Raw genomic sequence first — 19,366 nt, forward strand, 5'->3', positions numbered from 1 at the left:
ATCTATTAGTTACAATTTAATTATTTAAAATTAATTATAAAGCAAAATTTATTTAATAGAATTTTAATTAATTAATTTGAATAATTTTTTTAAATACGTGGTGGTCATCTATTGGTTACAATTTAATTATTTAAAATTAATTATAAATCAAAATTTATTTAACAAAAATTTAATTAAATAATTTTTTTAAACACGTGGTGGCTATCTATTGGTTACAATTTAATTATAAATTAAAATTTATTTAACAGAATTTTAATTACGGAAAAGGGCCTAAAATGCCCTCAAACTATTGAAAATAGTACAAAAATGTCCTTCATCCATCTATTGGGCCTAAAATGCCCTTTTTTGTTAAAGAAAAAGTCATTTTTGAACCTAAAGGTGGATGTCAAGGACATTTTAGACCCAATAGATGGATGAGAGGCATTTTTGTCCATTTCCAATAGTTCGAGGCATTTTAGACCCTTTTCCGTTTTGCTAATAATAAGTTGAGTGGGAGCATGGGGTACATGAGTCCCAGAATTAAGGAGATTTTGTTCTTAAACAACCAGCTAAATGGCTGTATACCAGACTCTGTGGGATTGTGGACAGATTTGCAAGTTCTGGATGTGAGTTTCAATTCACTAATGGGGCATTTGCCTGATACCATTTCTTGCTTGAGTGGCATTGAAGTTCTCAACTTAGGACATAACAAGTTGTCTGGGGATTTACCAGACTTGGTTTGTTCACTAAGAAACCTTGTGAATTTGACTCTTGCTTACAATTTCTTCTCTGAGTTGAGCCAAGATTGTGACAAACTTCCCTTGAGAAATGTGGGTATTGATTTCTCATTGAACTGTATTCCAGGAAGGCAAATGCAAAGGCCTCAACCTGAATGCTCTGTCATTCAAGGTGGCAGTCTCAGTTGCCTTAGAGTACCTGCAGTAAAGCCTCTTGTTTGTGAATGAAATCCCCAACTACTACTACTACTATTTCATCACCTCCTTCTAGTTTTTTTTCTTTTTTATTTATGAGTGACAATTGAGCACTTTCTCACCAATGTTTTTGTTGTAAAGCTGCTTATCTTGGCCGTCTCTCTTAATTAGAGCACGGGGAAGTCAAATTTATTTCTCTTCACTGCTTTCCTTATTTCTTTATGTTGTATTATGATGAAAAACCAATTCAATGAAATAAGAGTAAAAAGAGATATTGTACCTCCCCGAATGCGCCTTTTCCAATGACTGTCAACAGTTCAAAGTCACCAATTCCAACTTTATGCCTCTGCAATCTCATAAACTTAGTCTCCGTCTTCTCCAGATTCCTCAGCATCTTCTCTTGCTCATCATCCGGTGTCTATGCTTCTTGCACATTCCTCTGCAACGCCCTTCGCCTGAAACACACAAACATAACATAAAACAATTTCAAAGTCATACTACATATATTGCATAAATACAACAACTACGTTTCAGTTTCAAACAAGTTGGGATAAGCTATATGAATCTTCACTGACCTCGTCAACATTATATTATACAAAATAAAAAGTACAACAACATCAATTTATCCTACAAGTAGGGTTTGGGGAGGGTAGAGTCTACGCAAACCTTACCTTTGCCTCATAGAGACAGAGTTAGTTTCTGATATACCCTCGGCTTAAAAAAACATTTTCAAACAGTTTGAAAATGGGGGATACAGATATGAGAGCAGTAATTACAACAATGAAATAACGCGAAATAGAGAACATTGCACAACAGACAGAGGAAAGAACAATAACGACAACAAAATAAGTACTACAAGTTCTCTATATTTCCTTCCAGTGATCTTTGATAAGGCTTTAAAAACTCGTAGAAAGTAAATGATATAAATATAACTAACAAAAAATTTCCGATTAATTGCCATTGCCTACATAAAGCTAGTCATTTCATAATGAATCCACACAAAATTACGTAAAAAAAATCTTTCTTTGCGATTATCATCTTTCAAAATATCCTTCACATATTAACAAAAGGTAAGAAAGGTGAAATTAGCATGCTACAAGTCAATAGCAAGTTAATGTAGCCACTCATCAGCTGATTCAAGACTATGACGACTATTACACTGAAAACATTTGAAGAACAAGTGAATCATGGTTATTAGGATTTAAACTGTTTAAGACGCCAATAGAAATTAGTGAGATGGTTCATTAGCAGAGTAGGTGAAAAAGTAGATTCATATATTGGTTTTCTAGTGAATCTTCCATTATATTCTCAAGGTTCAAGAAGAAGGGTGAGCAAAGCAAAAGGTCAAAGACTGATATTTTATGATGACAAACATTGCCTCAATCTTTCTGGTTGATGTGGTGAACATGTGTTGGTAAATGCAGGGCAATGCACAACAACATAACTTCATGTTTGCGACTAAGTGTTCAGTGCAATTAGTGTGCGTACAGGACATCATTAAATTAGCAGAACAACATCTTCTTCTCTAAACAATCATTTTATCCTGCACTCCAGAGAACTAAAGATAGGTAATGAGGAATTGACAACAAGCTAATAGAATGGGCATATTTCCGACAACAAAAGAACAAGAAAAACATGATCAAGTTATCAAAAGCCAAAAAGTTGGTAAAAAGGCATTAAAAGATGAAACAAACTATTTTAATGGAAACAAGTAATTTACCTGGTTGTTAGAATCATCTTGATTGGATAGAACATCTGATGAAATGTGAAATATATGTTACATTCTGTAAACTAGCAGTATGTTATAACTATTTAAATTACACATAAAACAGAAGCGTTTCTACGAAATAAAGGAACTTAACCAAAAAGCAAGGGTCTATGATAGATCATTCACGGTAAAAAGAAGGGGAATTTAGTAAATTTGACCAGTAAAGCAAATTCATGGTCCTATCTCACAAACAGCAAGGAGAAAAAGTATAATGAAGCAATGCCTAAATATAGAGGTAAAAACTATAACAATTTTTAGTTCAGAGGCTAAAACTAAATTAAAGGCAAATTGGGCATTAGAATCTCCTGCACCAGTAAGGAAAGAAAAAACTAAATTCACATACAAAGTGCTAAAGATTCAGACTCACATTCCTCCGTGCCAGCATCCTCACTGGGGACTGTATTTTCCTCGTATATTACATCAGTCGATACAGCTTCATCAACATTCATAGGTACAGCATACTCCCAAGGCCTCTCTGAGAAATTCGGCCTTGATACATGGTTGTTGACAGTCTCATAAGAATGATAAGAAGTACTCTCTAATCGGAGTGCTCATATTTATAGTAACTCATATTCATTGACCAGTATGGATTTTCCTGGACAGAAGATTCAAAAATTAAATGCCAGCAGTCAAAATGCTAAAGTTTTGGAGATAAACTTACAACAAATGGTTGCTCACTCCACTTAACAGGTTAAACTGAACCCAGTATTTTCGACACGGAGCATAGATAACATGCGAAAAAATCACTAAATTTTAAAAATATCAACAAGTTAAAGTTTAAATTCTAGATCCGCCTCTACTACCTAAGAGTCCATTAACAGGTTATTGTTCCCACTAAAGCCCAAGCTACATAGATGTCTAACCCTCAAAGAAAATACACACATTTTAGAGCATAAATTTTGTACTGGAGGATACTTGTACGGCTACATTTACTCTCTTTTTTTCACAAATTATATAAAATTATAAACTTTCAGTACAAAATGAAATGCTACATAGAAAGTCATAAAACAACAAAATGAATATTACATTACAAATAGAGTGTTAACAATGACCCAAAAAAAAAGGTTGGTCCATTTTTTCCCATTCTTGAAACAATGTACATATGGGCAAACCTTATTTTTCTTGATTTCAAATGGTTTTTTTTTAATTGCATCTCAAGAACTTAACAATACAAGAAACCCCAAGTTAAAAAATCACCTGATTTTGGAATGGAAATATAAACAAATCCAAAAACACACACAGAGACAGATGAAATGCAGAAGAAGCAGAGAGGAGTGACCAAATTGTAGTGGAAAAATGGAAAGTGGATTTTGGTGGGATATATGTGCTGTTTTTTGTATAGAAAGAGAGAGTATAGATAGATACATATAGATACAGTCCCCTTCTCTTTCTCTCTTTTGTTTGTCTCTGTCTCTGTCAGTCTCTCTCTTGCACACACAGGGCCACTGGCGCTTATGCCGGGATTGAGAGACACGCCATCTACATCTATGTATGCACTACTCCGTCCATCGTCTTATATTAGTTGTCCACTTTTTACGCCTCATAAAAAATCATAAATAAGAAGTATAATTTTATTAATTCAACTTTAAGATCTTTTTTGGAATTTTACCAACTTATTTATCCTTTCAAAAAAGAATTACTCCTTCTGCTTCAATTGAATCATCCCCAGATTTTTCCAAAACATTTCTTGTATACAGTCAAATTTTTAGACACTAAGTCTCCAACAACCACGACTTCAGATAAAGAGGAGGGAGTGTTGATCGGTGCTCATGGCTAACAATATGGGTTTTAGGTGTTTTGAATTATGCCTACAGCTAACAGTGAGGATTTTGGGAGAGCAGAAGAACGGATTTAGAAAATAGGAGTTTCGAATCATATTAACTGGTGCAAAATTTGCAACCAAGAGTTCATCTCTTTCCACATGAAATATTCACCGGAAGCCTCATAACAATTGACCAGTAGCAAGGTAAAGATTAAAGAACGAACGAAGCTGAAAAATTTACTGGGCTATTTTAGAAATCAATGAAGTACATGAAAATAGAACCTGGAACTTACATCCCTCCCATGTACTGATGTACCACCATCAACATCATACACCTTTTTGTAGAAAACTCTCCCTACAACACATCATAAACTTTGAGTTATGGTTTTAAGCTAAATGCATTGCAAGAAATAAACTACTAAAAGGAGGTAACTGTAAACTACAATATTAAAAAGAAGAATTAACAAAACGAAGTGAGTATTAACCAAAAAATGTATCTAATACTCTAATGTTCCTAATTCTCCACCTCTACCTATTTCTGTGGCATTTATTTTGTTTTTGTCTTCATCAGGATGTCATTGCTGCTGAAAAAAAAAAACACTACTTTGGTTAGCAACCAAATCTAAACACACAACAAAACTAACCAAGATTTGTCCAATGAACCAAGCCATAAGCAATGCCAATGTGTATAACTAAACATCCCATTGAACACGCCACAAGAGGCATTATAATTGTGCTTGAAGAAATCTCAAAATTTTGTGTAAAAAACCATATGCTAACAATCCTGGAATTAGTAACTTCCACCAGTTGAAAAAAATTATTGTAGAAAATAAGAATGATATGATGCATGATGTTTGAAGATGTATTCCCAACATTCTATACGTCAAGTGCACCACTTAAGGCAATCTATGTCAGAATTTTTTACAAGCAGTGTCAACGTTTAAACAAAGTAAAATAAATGAATATAACAACAATAATAACAAATTCAATGTGATTCATAAGTGAGGTTCTAGGAAGGTGGTGTGTACGCAGTCTTGCTCCTACCTTGAAGTTTAGGTATCTATTTGGTCACTGACTAAGTTTGAATGTCTATCCTATAAAACGTGTGAAGTTTCCAGAGCTATCTAGGTATTTGGCCTTATAATAATGTAACATTAAGTTACCAAGATGACCAGCAAACATGACAGACAGTGGCGGATCCAGGATTCCTCTGAAGGAGGTTCGAAGTCTAAAGAAGTAAACACATAAAAATTTAAGATGAAAAATGAAGCGAGATCGGACGAAAATAGTAATTTTAACCCGCTACATTTAACTTGCCTTGTCATGTCTCATTTAGGTTTTTCTTACTTTTACCCCGCTTCATGATCTTTTAATTTTATATTTCTTGTGCTTTTTATTTTTTTGCAGTGTTCTACTTTATTTTGAAGTGTTTTTAAAGAAAATTCTGAACTGGTGTTCATTCAACTATATGTTACTTTAAAAACCCCCAATATTATTTTAGAAACGTGTACGAATTAAGTTACTAATATTATAATGCATATTCAAAAGATAAATAAACGACATCGTCGATTTTTTAGTTCATTTAATTCAATTTACTAGGTTAGTCATTTGTAAAAAAGACAAATGATGAATAAATAAAATAAGTTTAGTTTAGTTTTCATCTTATTAGAATTGAATTGAAAAAAAAAATAAGAAAGAAATACTATAAAATTAAGAAGAAAAAAAATCAATTAAATAGATTTTGTTAAAAGAATATTCACGATTTTTAAATTTCTTCATTCGATTGATTTTAATTTACTTTATTTTATATAATATTTTTATAACTCAATTTCAACTTTGATAATAATTCATTATTTTTTAAAAGAGTTCCTACAAGTTAGTACATGGAAAGAGACTTATGTAGAAATAAAATGAGCAATATAAATAAAAAGAATAAAAGACAAAAATATTTAAAATGTGTCTAATAAATTTAAACAAAGATAAATAAAAAAGAATAACATAGGGAGAAAAATAATGAAAAAACAAGATTAATAAAGCTTTATATTGAACCTAAAAAGAAAAAGACAAATTAAAAAAATAACATAGAGAGAAAAATAATGAAAATACAAGATTAATAAAGCTTTATATTGAACCCAAAAAGAACCTTTTCAAAGAGGTGGATTTTTTTTTGTAGACATCAGGATTCATACCCAAGTAATCTGGGCAATCAATGAACACCTTAGCTACTGAATCATCCTTATTTTTAATTTTAAGGAGTTCATTTTAATATATATACTATAAATTCAGAAATTGACCTTATACATACAGTGTGACGAGGAACTCATGAGCTCCACGTAGCTCCGCCCATGATGACTAAGACAACTTCATCACACCCTTGCTAGCTTTTTATATCCCGCTTTCCAAATAGTCTACATTAACACTAAAAACAATATTATAGGATGGGGATCTTTCTTTAAGCTCAAGCTTCATCATCAAATTCCCCCAAATAACAACAAATTAGCAAAATGATGTACTCTAATTTTGATTTTTCATGGAAAAAAAACATTTATATTCATCTCAGATTTTCACTTTTCTAAATCTCAAATAAAGAAACTATGATAATTGAACAAAGAAAGCAAGGAGAAGCCGGTACACAGCTGTAGAATAAATTGGAGCTGAAACCTTTCATTTGAAGCTTTGAAGAACCCCAAAAGGCAAAAATCGAAAAGAAGATGAAGGAAAAAACGAATAAAGAACTGGGTAAAAACTAAAAAATGAACAAACCTGAAGTATAATCTGCTGTGAAGATGAAGAGTGATAGAATATATGTGTCCACCACACGAGTCAGGGGACCAGGTCCCTTGACACAGTCAATTAACAGAAAGCTCAAGAAATGGACAGCTAATGCAAGTACTGAACAAGAGAAGAGTTTTACGAGGAAAAACTCCTTGCTCAAGGGAGAAACAACCATGACCTGTCCAACAGGATTTCCAACCAATCTTCACTAGATGTAAGAGCAGAGTGATCTATTACAACCTATGCAACTACATACAAATCATCTTCACCCCTATGCTTGCAACATCCTATCATAAGACTTCGAGCTTAAGCAATATGACTATTGCCCATTGCTACCCCAACTCACTCTAGTTGACGTAGACTTCAATACCCCGATCAAGGCTAGCTCTAGCAATGACTCAAAAACTAAGCAATAAGACTATTACCCACTACACAACCACCCCTAGGTTAATGTAGACTTTTCTAACTACTTCAATGCTAACTCTAGCAAAGAAGTCACAATGACAATACAAAAAGAAGTAATTAATAATCCTTTATGATAGGAACCGATTTTACAATGTTTAGCACACTAGACTCAACATTACAACAAAGCAACAATCTAAAAACTATTCTTCAATAGTACCTCGATCAGATCCCCTGCTGCTTTGACGAAGTGTTCTTTCTTTTGAGCGCACACATCTTTTTTCTTTTGCCTTGTAAAAATGATGATGAAAATTAAGTTGTTTCATGTCTCAAAGATAGTATTTAGCATATGGACGAAACAACCTAGTACCTTTTGATTGGCTGAACGTCTCTGTTCTTCAGCTGCTGCCTACCAACCACAGCTGGTGGTGACAGCTTTTACAGTTGGACTAGGTCGATCAGGTCCTCCAATCAGGTCTCATTGTTTGTAGTCTCTTCTGATTTTTCCACCAACCACAGCAAGTGGTGACAGCTTTTACAATTGATTCCTATTTGGTACGTGACACACACCGATCATGACACCAGGTCTGCTAATTAGGTCTCATAGTTTGTTGATGTATCAAAACTTGAATTATAACAAAGAGAATCAACATTTTTGAGAGGTGTACTTGAGGTTGAGATTAACTTCATGCTTCAATAAAGTAGAAATTAGGAGAAGATACAAAGAAAAATTAGTAAGGAGCCATGGATGTTTCTAGAAATATGAAGCTTTATAACCGTACGAAATTACTATTCTACCTATATAGGAGAAAATTGAACTTCAAATACATTGAATTATTTGGGTACAAAATTTAATTATAATAGGCAAAATATACATATTTAATCATGTACTAATATAATTAGTTTAATAGACATACAAGATGAAAAAGGTTCTTTAGCAATTTCAGTGTCGTAGAAAAATGAGGTTTTTTTTTACTTAACCCAATAAAGTATGGATAAGGGGATTTTGATTTGAGATAATGATCATTCGGTCATTTTAATTATAAATAAATGTCATTTGATGTATATTTAGTGTATATTTTATGTATAGAATGTATCATAATATATATTCAGTGTATAACTCATATATAAGTAATTTATATTGTATAGTCAGTGTATACTTTTCATGAATTTTGCAACTATATTTAGCCTGTTTGGATTGATTTATTTTTAAGCAGCTTATAAGTTGAAAACTGCTTATAAGTTTTTTTAAAAAAATAGGTGCAGGCCAACTGTTTTTTTTTTTGACTTATAAGCTATTTTCAACTTATAAACTGTTTAAAATAAGTTCATCCAAATAAACTCAACTATTTATTGGAGCTTATTTTAAGCACAAAATGACTTTAAGTTGGCAAGTCAAACACTCAAAAAAGCTGAAAACAGCTTATAAGTCAATCCAAACGGCCTCATTGTATGGTCACTATATATTTTCTATAATTTTGATTATTTTTTATGTAAAATAAAACATGGTTATATTTGTTGTAAACTAATTAGTTTATTGTATATATTTGAAATTGTCCCTTTTGATTTTCCTTTATTCTTCGTAGATTGGTTTATTTCTTAGAAATTATTTTTCTTTGGAAGGAGGTAGTACGGAAAATAAAAATAATTTTATTCTTCCTCCGTCCATTATTTGTCGCTATACTAAAAATAAATATTTATTTTATTTATCTATTTTTTAAAAATAGATGTGATTAAAAATGAAACCACACACAAAAAAATGGGAGTAGTCTCTATAGTTGAGAAGACGAAGGAAGCGAGATTGAGATGGTTCAGATTTGTAAAAAGGAGGTGCATAAATGCGCCGGTAAAAAAGCGTCAGAGATTGACTATTGAGATCTAGAAGATGATAACTCCATTAGTGGAGCTTTGACATGAAGAGAAAAGAAAGAAAAGAAGAAATAAGAAGAAGAAGAAGCTGTAGAAATTAGGGCAGAATGTACAGAGGATGAAGAAGAGAGGAGAAGAGTGCAGAGAGAAAGGGGAAAGTTGTAGAGAGAGAAAAAAAAATAGAAAATGTATGTGTATGTCATTGAGTCTAGAATGTTACACCCTCATATACTCACACTTGTATAGTGTGATGTATTTATGTATTTGTACACTCTACAATGTAACTACTTCTAACAATCTATAACAACATTCTAACTACTTCTAACAACCTGTAACAAACTTCTAACCACCTCTAACTTATTCTTAACCACGATAGCTTGCCAACTCTAAGCTATAGTTAACAGAAGATAACCGAGTGTTGTCGCATTGCTTGTGGAAGTGACATCGGGCTAACCTCCTATCCACTGCGCTTTATTAGTAGTATCATTTAGTAATGACGTAGCTTCTCATCTTCATTATTTATTGCTATTTTTGCTTCATTTGCTTTACTTGTTATTGTATTGTCTTATATCCTTACACTTTGAAACTTTTTTTTAGTCGATCTTCTATCGAAAATATTTTTTCCTAGTTCATAACATGAAAAGATAGAAATAAGTTCTACGAATATCCTGTTCTCCTAGACCGCTGAAAATGATTTTAATCTAGTTTATGACCAATTAGAAGTAGAGATGCTCTAATAAGATTACAAATAGAAAAAGTTTGTAGTCAGCTTGATATTGATCGATGGACATTGCTTCTTCAGTTCAAACTGAAGAATCCCTTAAACATGATGCAAAAAGATTCTTGATCTGTCCTTGATAAGATATTTCTCCCACTTGTGCGAATATACTGGTAGGGCTGCGTATCGATCGATTCTGTTCAATTTTGAACTTTATCAGTTCGACTTATCGATTATTGATTTGTAAACATGCTAAACCGTTATAGTTACATTAGGATATTGGCTTATGGGTTATTGATCGTTATCGATTCGGTTATCGGTTTAACTGTTAAGATTTGACAAATAAAGTTTTTATCGAAAATCACTTAAAAACAGAATGACAAATCAAATGAACTATGCAGATGATTTGATTAATTGCTCCTTGCTCAAAATCAAACACTGGCATATTGTAGAATAATCGAGAGTTTGAGACAATTAAAAATAAAAGTATAAAACTAAACCTTAAGTCAATGACTTTATATATACCAAATGATATAGATATAATTTTCTATCGAGTTATCGATTAATCCATTAATAAAAAAAATTTAAACCGTTAAAAATCGATAACCAAATAATAAAAAGAATTAAAATCGTTATCGAAACCTCTAAATCAATACAAAAATCTTGATTAAAATTATCGATTTTGATTCAATTTTGAACAATCCTATATACTGAGTATGTTATTTATTGTTATTCAAACTCAAAGGATCAAAACTATTTACTATTACATACTCAAAGGGACTGTTTTGAACTTACCCTCAAAATAAGAAATCATTTTTGTCATTTTTCTCAATTCCCTTAAACTTCCAAAAATTCGAAGGAGTCGTTTGGATAAAAATAAAAAGTCTTGAGATAAAATAATAATCGCTGAATAAAATTTTAATATTTTATTTAATTATTAGGTTTATAATAACTTGTTCATCATTTATAGCATAATAATGAAATAAGTTATTCATATACATAATGCGCAGTAAGTTATTCCAAAATAATTACTCTAAGATAATTAGTCCTGCAATTAATTGTTTCCACCAAAGGACCCTAACAAAAGAAAAAAATAAAATATCAGAACCAGTGTTATCATCTCTGTAAGAGCAAACAACAACAATGGCTTCCTCCTCAGCTTTTTCTTCTTCTTCAAATCTCTCTGCAATTTTCCCAACTTCTTCATCATTCAATTCCCAAATTACCCCTCTATTCCCAAACCCATCTTCCTATTTCGACAAAATTTACAGAAAAAATGTACTCAGAAAATCATCATTATCTTGCTCAGCAGCGAAACAACAAACTGGACCAGTGAAGAAACGTACATCTCCAAATAATACCAAGAAGAAAAAGAAACCCATTTCGAATTTTGAAAGCGATGTTGGAGAAATCGATGTTGAAGTTGAAGAAAAAGGGTTACAGTCTTCTGAGCGTTATCATCCTTTACCGCTACCTAAACCTCCAGCTGGGTTTGTTTTAGATGAGCAGGGTAGAGTTCTCATGGCTTCCAATAAGCGTATTGCTACAATCGTAAGTTTTTTTTTTTTTTTAAAAAACTGATATGAGCTGCTAAATTTTGGTTAATAGTAAGCTATATTTGGAGTTTAAGTTTTATGCACGGGTAGTCAGTTACTTAGAAGTAAATTTCAGGTAGATATGTTCATTAACATGGGTCGATAGCTAAATTACAAGGGGTGTAGTGGAATAGATGAGATTGCTCTATCCTTAAGGAGAGGTTTTGGGTTTGAGCTTGAAGTACGGCAGAGCCAGAATTTCCAGTAAGGGGTTTCAAAATATGAAGAAATAAGCATAAGAAGAAGTCAGAGGGGTTCAATATATATATATATATATAAGTTAATTCTAATTATGTATAAACAATGTAATTTTGTGTTGAGGGAGTTTTGGATGAACCCCTCGACTCCACCCTTAATTAGAGATCTTCATTTCGAGCTTAAAGTAGAGGTGGAGCTAGAATTTTCACTAAGGGGAATAGAATATGAAGAAGTAAACATAAGAAGAAGTTGGAGGGGATCGACATCTATCATATATACATAAAAAATGATTTTAATCATGTATAAACAATTTAATTTTTCGTCAAAGGAGGTTTGGATGACTTTCCATGGCCTTAAATGGCTTGAAGAATGGAAAAAAACCTGGTAGCCTCTGCCTCTTTAGTGTCTCTATATGGCAGAAATCTGGATTAGTCGGACACTCGGGCTAGTAGGTTCTAGATATGATGATTACACAAAATACATGGGCCGGTAATTAACACTAAGGTGGGTGTGGTGGGATGAATGAGAGTCTCCACCCTTAACGAGACGTCTTGGATTTGAGCTTGAAGAATGGAGAAATTCCTGGTAGGGAGCCTCCACCCTTTAATGGGTTCTATAGGGTGGGAATCTGGATTAGTTGGGCACTTAAGCTAGGTTCTAGATTCGACATAAAACATGGGTCAGTAACTAGGAAAAGAGGAAGGATAACTTGTTGGAGCATGTTGAGTTGCAATGATGGGGAAAAAATTATTTACATGGTTCAATGTATATAACTTAAAATATATCTGGAAATGGCCGAAATACGTGACACAATATCTGATATGGACAAAATATGTAGAAATGATTTTATATGCTTATGTTCTGTGGGGAAAAAAGTAAAACAACCTGCTAGAGTGCTAGTAGTATGTGCATTCTCTTCTTTTATACTCTTAAGTGATAGAATGAAATTGCAAATTATGGGAAGTTTAAAACTTGCAAATGAAGGAATGAATGGCTCTGAAGATTGTTTGCATTACTTACATTACCTTACTGCCTTAGGGAATTGGACCAAGACCGTGAAGAATTAAGCCGTTGACATAGCCAATTGAGTGACAAGTAATTGGCCGTATTTTGGAATGATTTCCTACAGTTGTCAATCTGATGAAACTATTAATTAATGAGGGATTGAAAAGATTCAGAAATAATCAGTTGCTAGCTGTTAACCGATGCGATACTTGGTCTTTCTGATAAACATAAGCCTCCTCAAAAGTCAGTTTTTAACTGCAAAACATTTCACGTACAGACAACTAAGTAATTGAATAATTCAATATGGTGTCTAAAAGACAAATTATTATCTAGATTACAAGAAGGACAATTCCCCTTAATTGCCAGCATGGAGAATTTGGAATATTTTTTCAGTTCTAGTCCCCATATCTTTTACTAATAAATTTTAAGATCCTGGAATTTGCATTCTGGCCTTTCAACAGGTAAGTTATTACACGTAATTTAGAAAAAAAGAAGGAACACATTAGAGCAGACTAAAAGTATGATACTGCACTAGATTTGTCTAAATGAAGTGTGATTTCTAGTTGCAGTCTCATAGAAAAGCAGCACATTAGGAACTTGTGAAATTGCAGCTAAAAGAAACATTTAAGTTACTCTCCTCTTAGAGAAACTTGACGGATGGTGACTTGATATATTGACTTTGTTCTAATACCCATTGAAATGTCAAATGCACACTGTGCAATTTTTGCTTCACCTGGAAACCAAAAGGGAGGAATAAATCTCAACTGTGGAACCTGTCCGTCGACCTAAATTGGGGATTTTGACCGTTGTTATATCAGTTTATACTTTCCATAGTCATCGCTTTTTATGTTGCAGGAACTCCAGTCAGAAATTTGAAACTTCGGATAAATTTTTAATTTAACCACATAAAGTGGGTAGGAAAACATATTTAATTGATCTAACCTGATAAGGGCAATTTCTGGATAACAATCAAGTAAAGTCATTGTGGTCTTAGAGGCTTCAATTATACTGAAAAAGGAACATAATACACCTTGAATCTGGAGAAAGCTCAACACAGAATTGCTGCAGTACATACCATTGGGGCTCTGTCAATATGAGGAATGCAAGAGTTCATTGAGGGAGAATACCTGATGACAGGGAACAAAAAGGCAGTTCTTTCTTTTTTGTCGTTCTTCCTTTTATTTTTTCTTTTGAAGTAAGAAAAGTAAGAGACTTGGGCGGGTCATCTTCAATCTATCTAAGGTTTAACATAGTGCTCTGATGAGGACAGTATTACATTTAAAACAACTCATCTCTTCTAAGGTTCAGGTTCAATTTCTTACAGGATTTAGTAGCTTTTTATCAAAGGGAGGAGAAAATGCATGTTTAGCAGTGCTTCGTTTTTAATCTCCCAAAGTTGAAAGCGTTTTTGTGGATACATAACAATGTCCGTTACCTCTTAATGGGATTTCACTGTATGCAACCACCTAAGATGACTTTTCGTAGGTGCAAAATCATCTTCTCAAATTTGACTTGTATGAGCAACTTCCTCAGTCACTTCGTAATTAGTTCATGTGCTAGTGTATTTTCTTCTGTATTTTTCTCTCTTTTCCCTCTGTCAATTCTGTTATCTAAAGGACTCAGCAACAGGTTGATTCTACCAACAATTTTCCACTGGAATGTGTCATCAGGAGGGTTTTTAGAAGTACACGAGGAGATGAATGTCTACTACTTTGTCCTGTTGATATGTAAGTGAGGTTTGTAGCTATCATTTGATATCTTTTCCTTTTTCTGGTGGTACATTAAATCGATATATTTGTCTCTGCAGGCCTGTTCAGATCTTAAAGAGCACAAATGTCGAGGGGTGGTCTGCTGTATGTCTTAACTAAACTTGTTTTTCCATTGTGTTTGTGAAACTGGAAACATGCTAGAGAGAATCTTGTTTGTCTATCTCATTTCTTAACAAATGATCATAGACCCCTCAATCTATGTTGTTGTGTTTCTCAAGTTGACCCCCCCCCCCCCCCCCAATAATCCATGCTTCAGTTGAGTCTGGAGCGTGTGGGGGAGTGTTGAGTGTCACATTGGTTGGGGAAATGCGTTATAGTCTCCTTCTATAATCCTGGACAATCCTCCTTGATGAGCTAGCTTTTGAGGTTTAGTTAAGCTCAAGGGCCATATCTTCACACATCAAAATTCTCCAGATACTTTCTTTGTTCCAACAGTAACATGAGCTGGATGCCTTTCTTTGTTTGTTTGACTAAATAATGCCGTTAGTGCTATTTCCGTAATCTACTGGTGCTCCAATCTGTGAAAGAAGTCAGAATGCACGCACCTGTTAGAAATTAAAAAGAGAATAAGGGGCACAAATAGTTATTACATATTATATAATCATATCATAACTAATTTTTATCAATTTATATGACTGTTGTGTAGGTAAGCGATGAAGAAGTTGAAGCTATCCTACCCACTGCAGCCTATGCTCTAGCCAAGATACACATGCATCTGGTGTACAGTGGGTATAATCTCTAGAACTTCGATTTTCGTGTCTGCCTTATCCAAAAAAAAAAACTTTGATTTTCAAGTGGTTGTTCTTTAATTTCAGTTATCTTCCTTACATGTATCAAAATCTGATTTCTCTTTTATGTGTTCTGATATCATCTAGCTATTTTGTACCAGATTCTGTTACACAGCACGAGGAGGATGTTGCTACACAGAGGATGACATATTTGAATTTAGAACAGGCAAGGTTCTTGTCTTCATGAAGCTGCGTGTTACTGCCATCAATATTGTTACTACCTCCGGTCCAATTTAAATGTTGTTTTAGCCTTTCAAATTTGGTCCAAAATTAGTGTCGTTGTAGGAAACCAAGAAGGCGTTATGTTTTAATTTTGTTTTTCAAAGCTTCCCCTACTTCAATAAATGATTTAAAAAGACTTAGGAGAGATAAGGAGTAATTTGAAGAGATATGAAGGGTAACTTAGTCAAATGACCCTTATAGTTTTCTTAATGGTGTGTCAAAACTGTAAGCAATATTAAACTGGACCAGAGGTGGTATTGCGGAAGCTGTTCCGACCTTTTCTTTGTGTTAAATATTAGAGTAAAATATATATAAATCCATGCTAGATACTTTCTTCTTCTTGCTAAATCAATCCTAAAATTCACTGCCCTCTTGTTGTGCATTAGTCAGTTGCAAGATTCTGATTGAAGATGAAGCATGACTTGACACAGATGTCATTCTTAGTTGCTGGTGCAACTTTAACGTGCCCTCATGACAGTTATTAGTGGTTGTCTGTTTACTGATTTATATGCTAATGTTAACCTTAAGCTGTCTGATGTTTCTACAAGATAAAATCTGATAAAATGGAATAAAAAGAGTGTTGCTGCTCATGGACAATTCACATGTTGCTGTAGCTCAAAGAACAGTTCATAAAGTGATTATTAAGATTCAGATCTCATTCATTGGCTTTTCTTTTAGCTAAGGATTAGTGTTTTTGTTGTTCTTATACAAGATGAGATGTTTGCAACAACGTTATAATAACTTCGTCAACATTATAATCCCTATGAATTTTCGGTTTTCTAGTCATTGATGAGTTTTGAACCTTCAGCTGATCAATTCTTTTGTATCTTATCTGGATCTGTCATTGTATGTTAGAATGAAGCTTGTTTGTTAATGTCCGTAATGCATCTTTTGTAGTTCATAATCTTTGTTCTGAAAAATATCGAAAGAATACCATTGATTCTCAATGCTGTTGCACTTTTCAGATGATGGTGATGACGTAGATGGCTTGCCAAGTGAAGGCATAGAAATTACATGCTTCCACATGGTAAATTATCAATTGTCCATTGTATTGAATGATCATTATTAAGATGAGATAATAATTGAACAATAATGTGTTCTCTTGGTGCAACTTATGCATTTCAACTTGTGGACAACTACTGCTGTACTGCTCCTTTTTATTTGTCTTGATTGCTGGTAAAAGCCTATTTTTATCCCTTTGCTATATGTTGTATTCAGTTTTGTTCCTCTATTAACCGATTGGATAACCTTCAAATTTTTGAAGTTACTCTTCTGTTCAAATTAATGGTGGGACTTTCAACTCAATTTATTGGTTCTTATGATATTTCAGCTGACATATCTTTTCTATTTTTACAAGACCATGTTAAGTGGGTCACTCTTTCAAGTCAGTTCTGATTCTTATGATCACTGTTCATGATTTTTAATGCATTCCTAAGCAGCTCAAAAGCTGTCTTTGTGACCCTCATTTTAAGTGGTTTGTTGCCAAAAAAGTCATTTAATGTATCTTTATATTGATTTCCTTACTACAGGATGGTTCTCACTATATGATTTATACACCTTCGGACCCACTTCTCTTTGTTGCAGTGAAGGTAAAGAGTCATCTCTCATTTGTATGTAGAAGTTCTGTATTCATCTCTAATTCTGAAAGCTAATTCACCTTTTATTATGTCCAGTATACTTTTCCGGTTTCACCTTCTGTTATTTCCACTTGTTTTAATTTTGATCATTTGCATTTTATTTTACCCTGGTCTTATAATTTTATGAAAATTCCTTTGTGTAACTTATTATTGCAGGACAAAGATGGTCTATTGCAGATTGCTGACGATGTAAGCATTGATATTCCCCTCATTTCCTGTTTATATCTTTTCAATTGTGATTTGTTGCTACAACTTTTTTTCCTTACTGAGTTCAGATACATATATGAGTTAATTGTATGTTCGCACTTATTTTGAGCTTCATCACACAATGATAAAGACCCCCCTTAGCTCCAACAAAAAGTTCTTTTATCAGCAAGCAGTTGCGATTTGAAGGAAAACCTTTGTTAAAACAATAGTAGTGTAGGGAAGATGTTGGTGGCATTGTGACGGGCGACATTCTGTTTTTCTAACTTCTTAAGGAGAGAAGAGAGAAGCTATGGTGGTTATGGGGGGAGGGTGGGAGGGAGTGTAACAGTGAGTTTCTATTTAACAATTGCACAAACAAGAGGTAGTGAAGACCACCACTCGCAGAGTAGAATTTAACCAATAGAGAGAGGAAAGGTGAAAGAATGATTGTAAAGGACAATATCCAAAAGGGAACATTGGGAAATAGTTGAAAGCTGTTCTGCAGATAAAGCACTGGAGCCTGATGAAGTCACACTTACTTTCTTCAACAATGTTGGGTAAATGAAGGGTGATTGTATGGGGACAAATCGACAATACAAACTCACTATGAATTAACTCTCTAACGTAACTATCAATCCCCGAGTAAGGTTGAAGCAGAAAACATCAATGGTCACAGATTTGTTGAGTCTAGTAGCAAAAATTTATAAGATTATTATTGCTAAGGTTTTCTCTGATAGATCAAAGAAGGTACAAGACAAGGCGTCTCAACCTCTATGAAATCGGAACACATTTGTTGAAGGGTAGATGAATCTTAGATAAGGCACATGTTTTATTGAAGAAAGGTGCCATGAAACAAAATGCTTAACAGAGATATGAATTCAACAGTCATAGTTATTTCACCTGAGCGATTTCCCGTGCAATCTGCGTTTCTTGATTGTACACTTCTCTCTTAGCTTGAATTTTCCAGTTAGGATCTTATGTTACAATGTCTGTACTTTCCTGCCACAGGAACTCTTGGAAGACCAGGCCATTATCAGCGCCATAGACGAGGAAACTGAATTTAATGCCTTAGTGGTATGTACATTATACTTTAGATACCATATACTACTCTCTCTGTTTCATTTTATTTGTTTTACTTTACTTTTTGGTCCGTTTCAAAAAAGATTGTCTCTTTCCTTTTTCGGCAATTCTTTAATTTCATCTTTCCACCTGATATGTTCAAGATCACAAGATTAAAAGACTGGTACATTCTATATATCTTTAGTTTAGGACCACATGATTCAATTATTTTCTTAAACTTCATGCCATGTCTAAACCAAATAAACAAAACTGAAACGGAGGGAGTAACCTTTTTTTTTTTTCAACTACTAAATGTTCTAATTGATTTCTCATTTTGCAGGAAGAAGAGGCTGCACTTCTTGAATCATTGTTGGGGGAAAGATAATCAGTTATTAGAATTGCTTTAGGTTTTGACATTTTTTTTTTATATTGTGTTTTGATTTGTGTATAGTTAAATTAATCTGTTAAACAGCCTATTTTGTCCCTTGATTATACCCAATGGCAGATGTAGCTTATTACACTCTACGGGTCTACGGGTTCAACTGGATTCAATATTTCGACACGAAACATGAATATATAGACTTTTGTTCATTTTTAATCGCACTTCTTTTTATATGAAAGACAAAAAAAGTACGCGATAAACAAAAAGTAAATCGTTGAAATAATTTATTCTAGCATAATTTTTTGCGCAAGATAATATAG

General features: G+C 33.4%; 1 protein-coding gene and 1 pseudogene across 1 annotated transcript; both read left to right on the forward strand.

Moving 5' to 3' along the window:
• Positions 1-1,200, forward strand: part of LOC129869969 (leucine-rich repeat extensin-like protein 4) — a 3,063-nt pseudogene extending 1,863 nt beyond the window's left edge.
• A 10,069-nt stretch (positions 1,201-11,269) lies between these two features.
• LOC129871004 (uncharacterized) lies at positions 11,270-19,262 on the forward strand. Its single transcript, XM_055945870.1, has 10 exons — positions 11,270-11,756; positions 14,633-14,730; positions 14,811-14,856; positions 15,419-15,501; positions 15,662-15,726; positions 16,748-16,809; positions 17,312-17,371; positions 17,576-17,608; positions 18,614-18,679; positions 19,005-19,262. The coding sequence occupies exons 1-10, from the start codon at positions 11,349-11,351 to the stop codon at positions 19,047-19,049; spliced, it is 966 nt and encodes a 321-aa protein (XP_055801845.1). The 5' UTR covers positions 11,270-11,348; the 3' UTR covers positions 19,050-19,262.
• Positions 19,263-19,366: the final 104 nt, after the last annotated feature.

This window comes from Solanum dulcamara, chromosome 10 (assembly GCF_947179165.1).
Source record: "Solanum dulcamara chromosome 10, daSolDulc1.2, whole genome shotgun sequence".
Taxonomy (NCBI): Eukaryota; Viridiplantae; Streptophyta; class Magnoliopsida; order Solanales; family Solanaceae; genus Solanum; species Solanum dulcamara.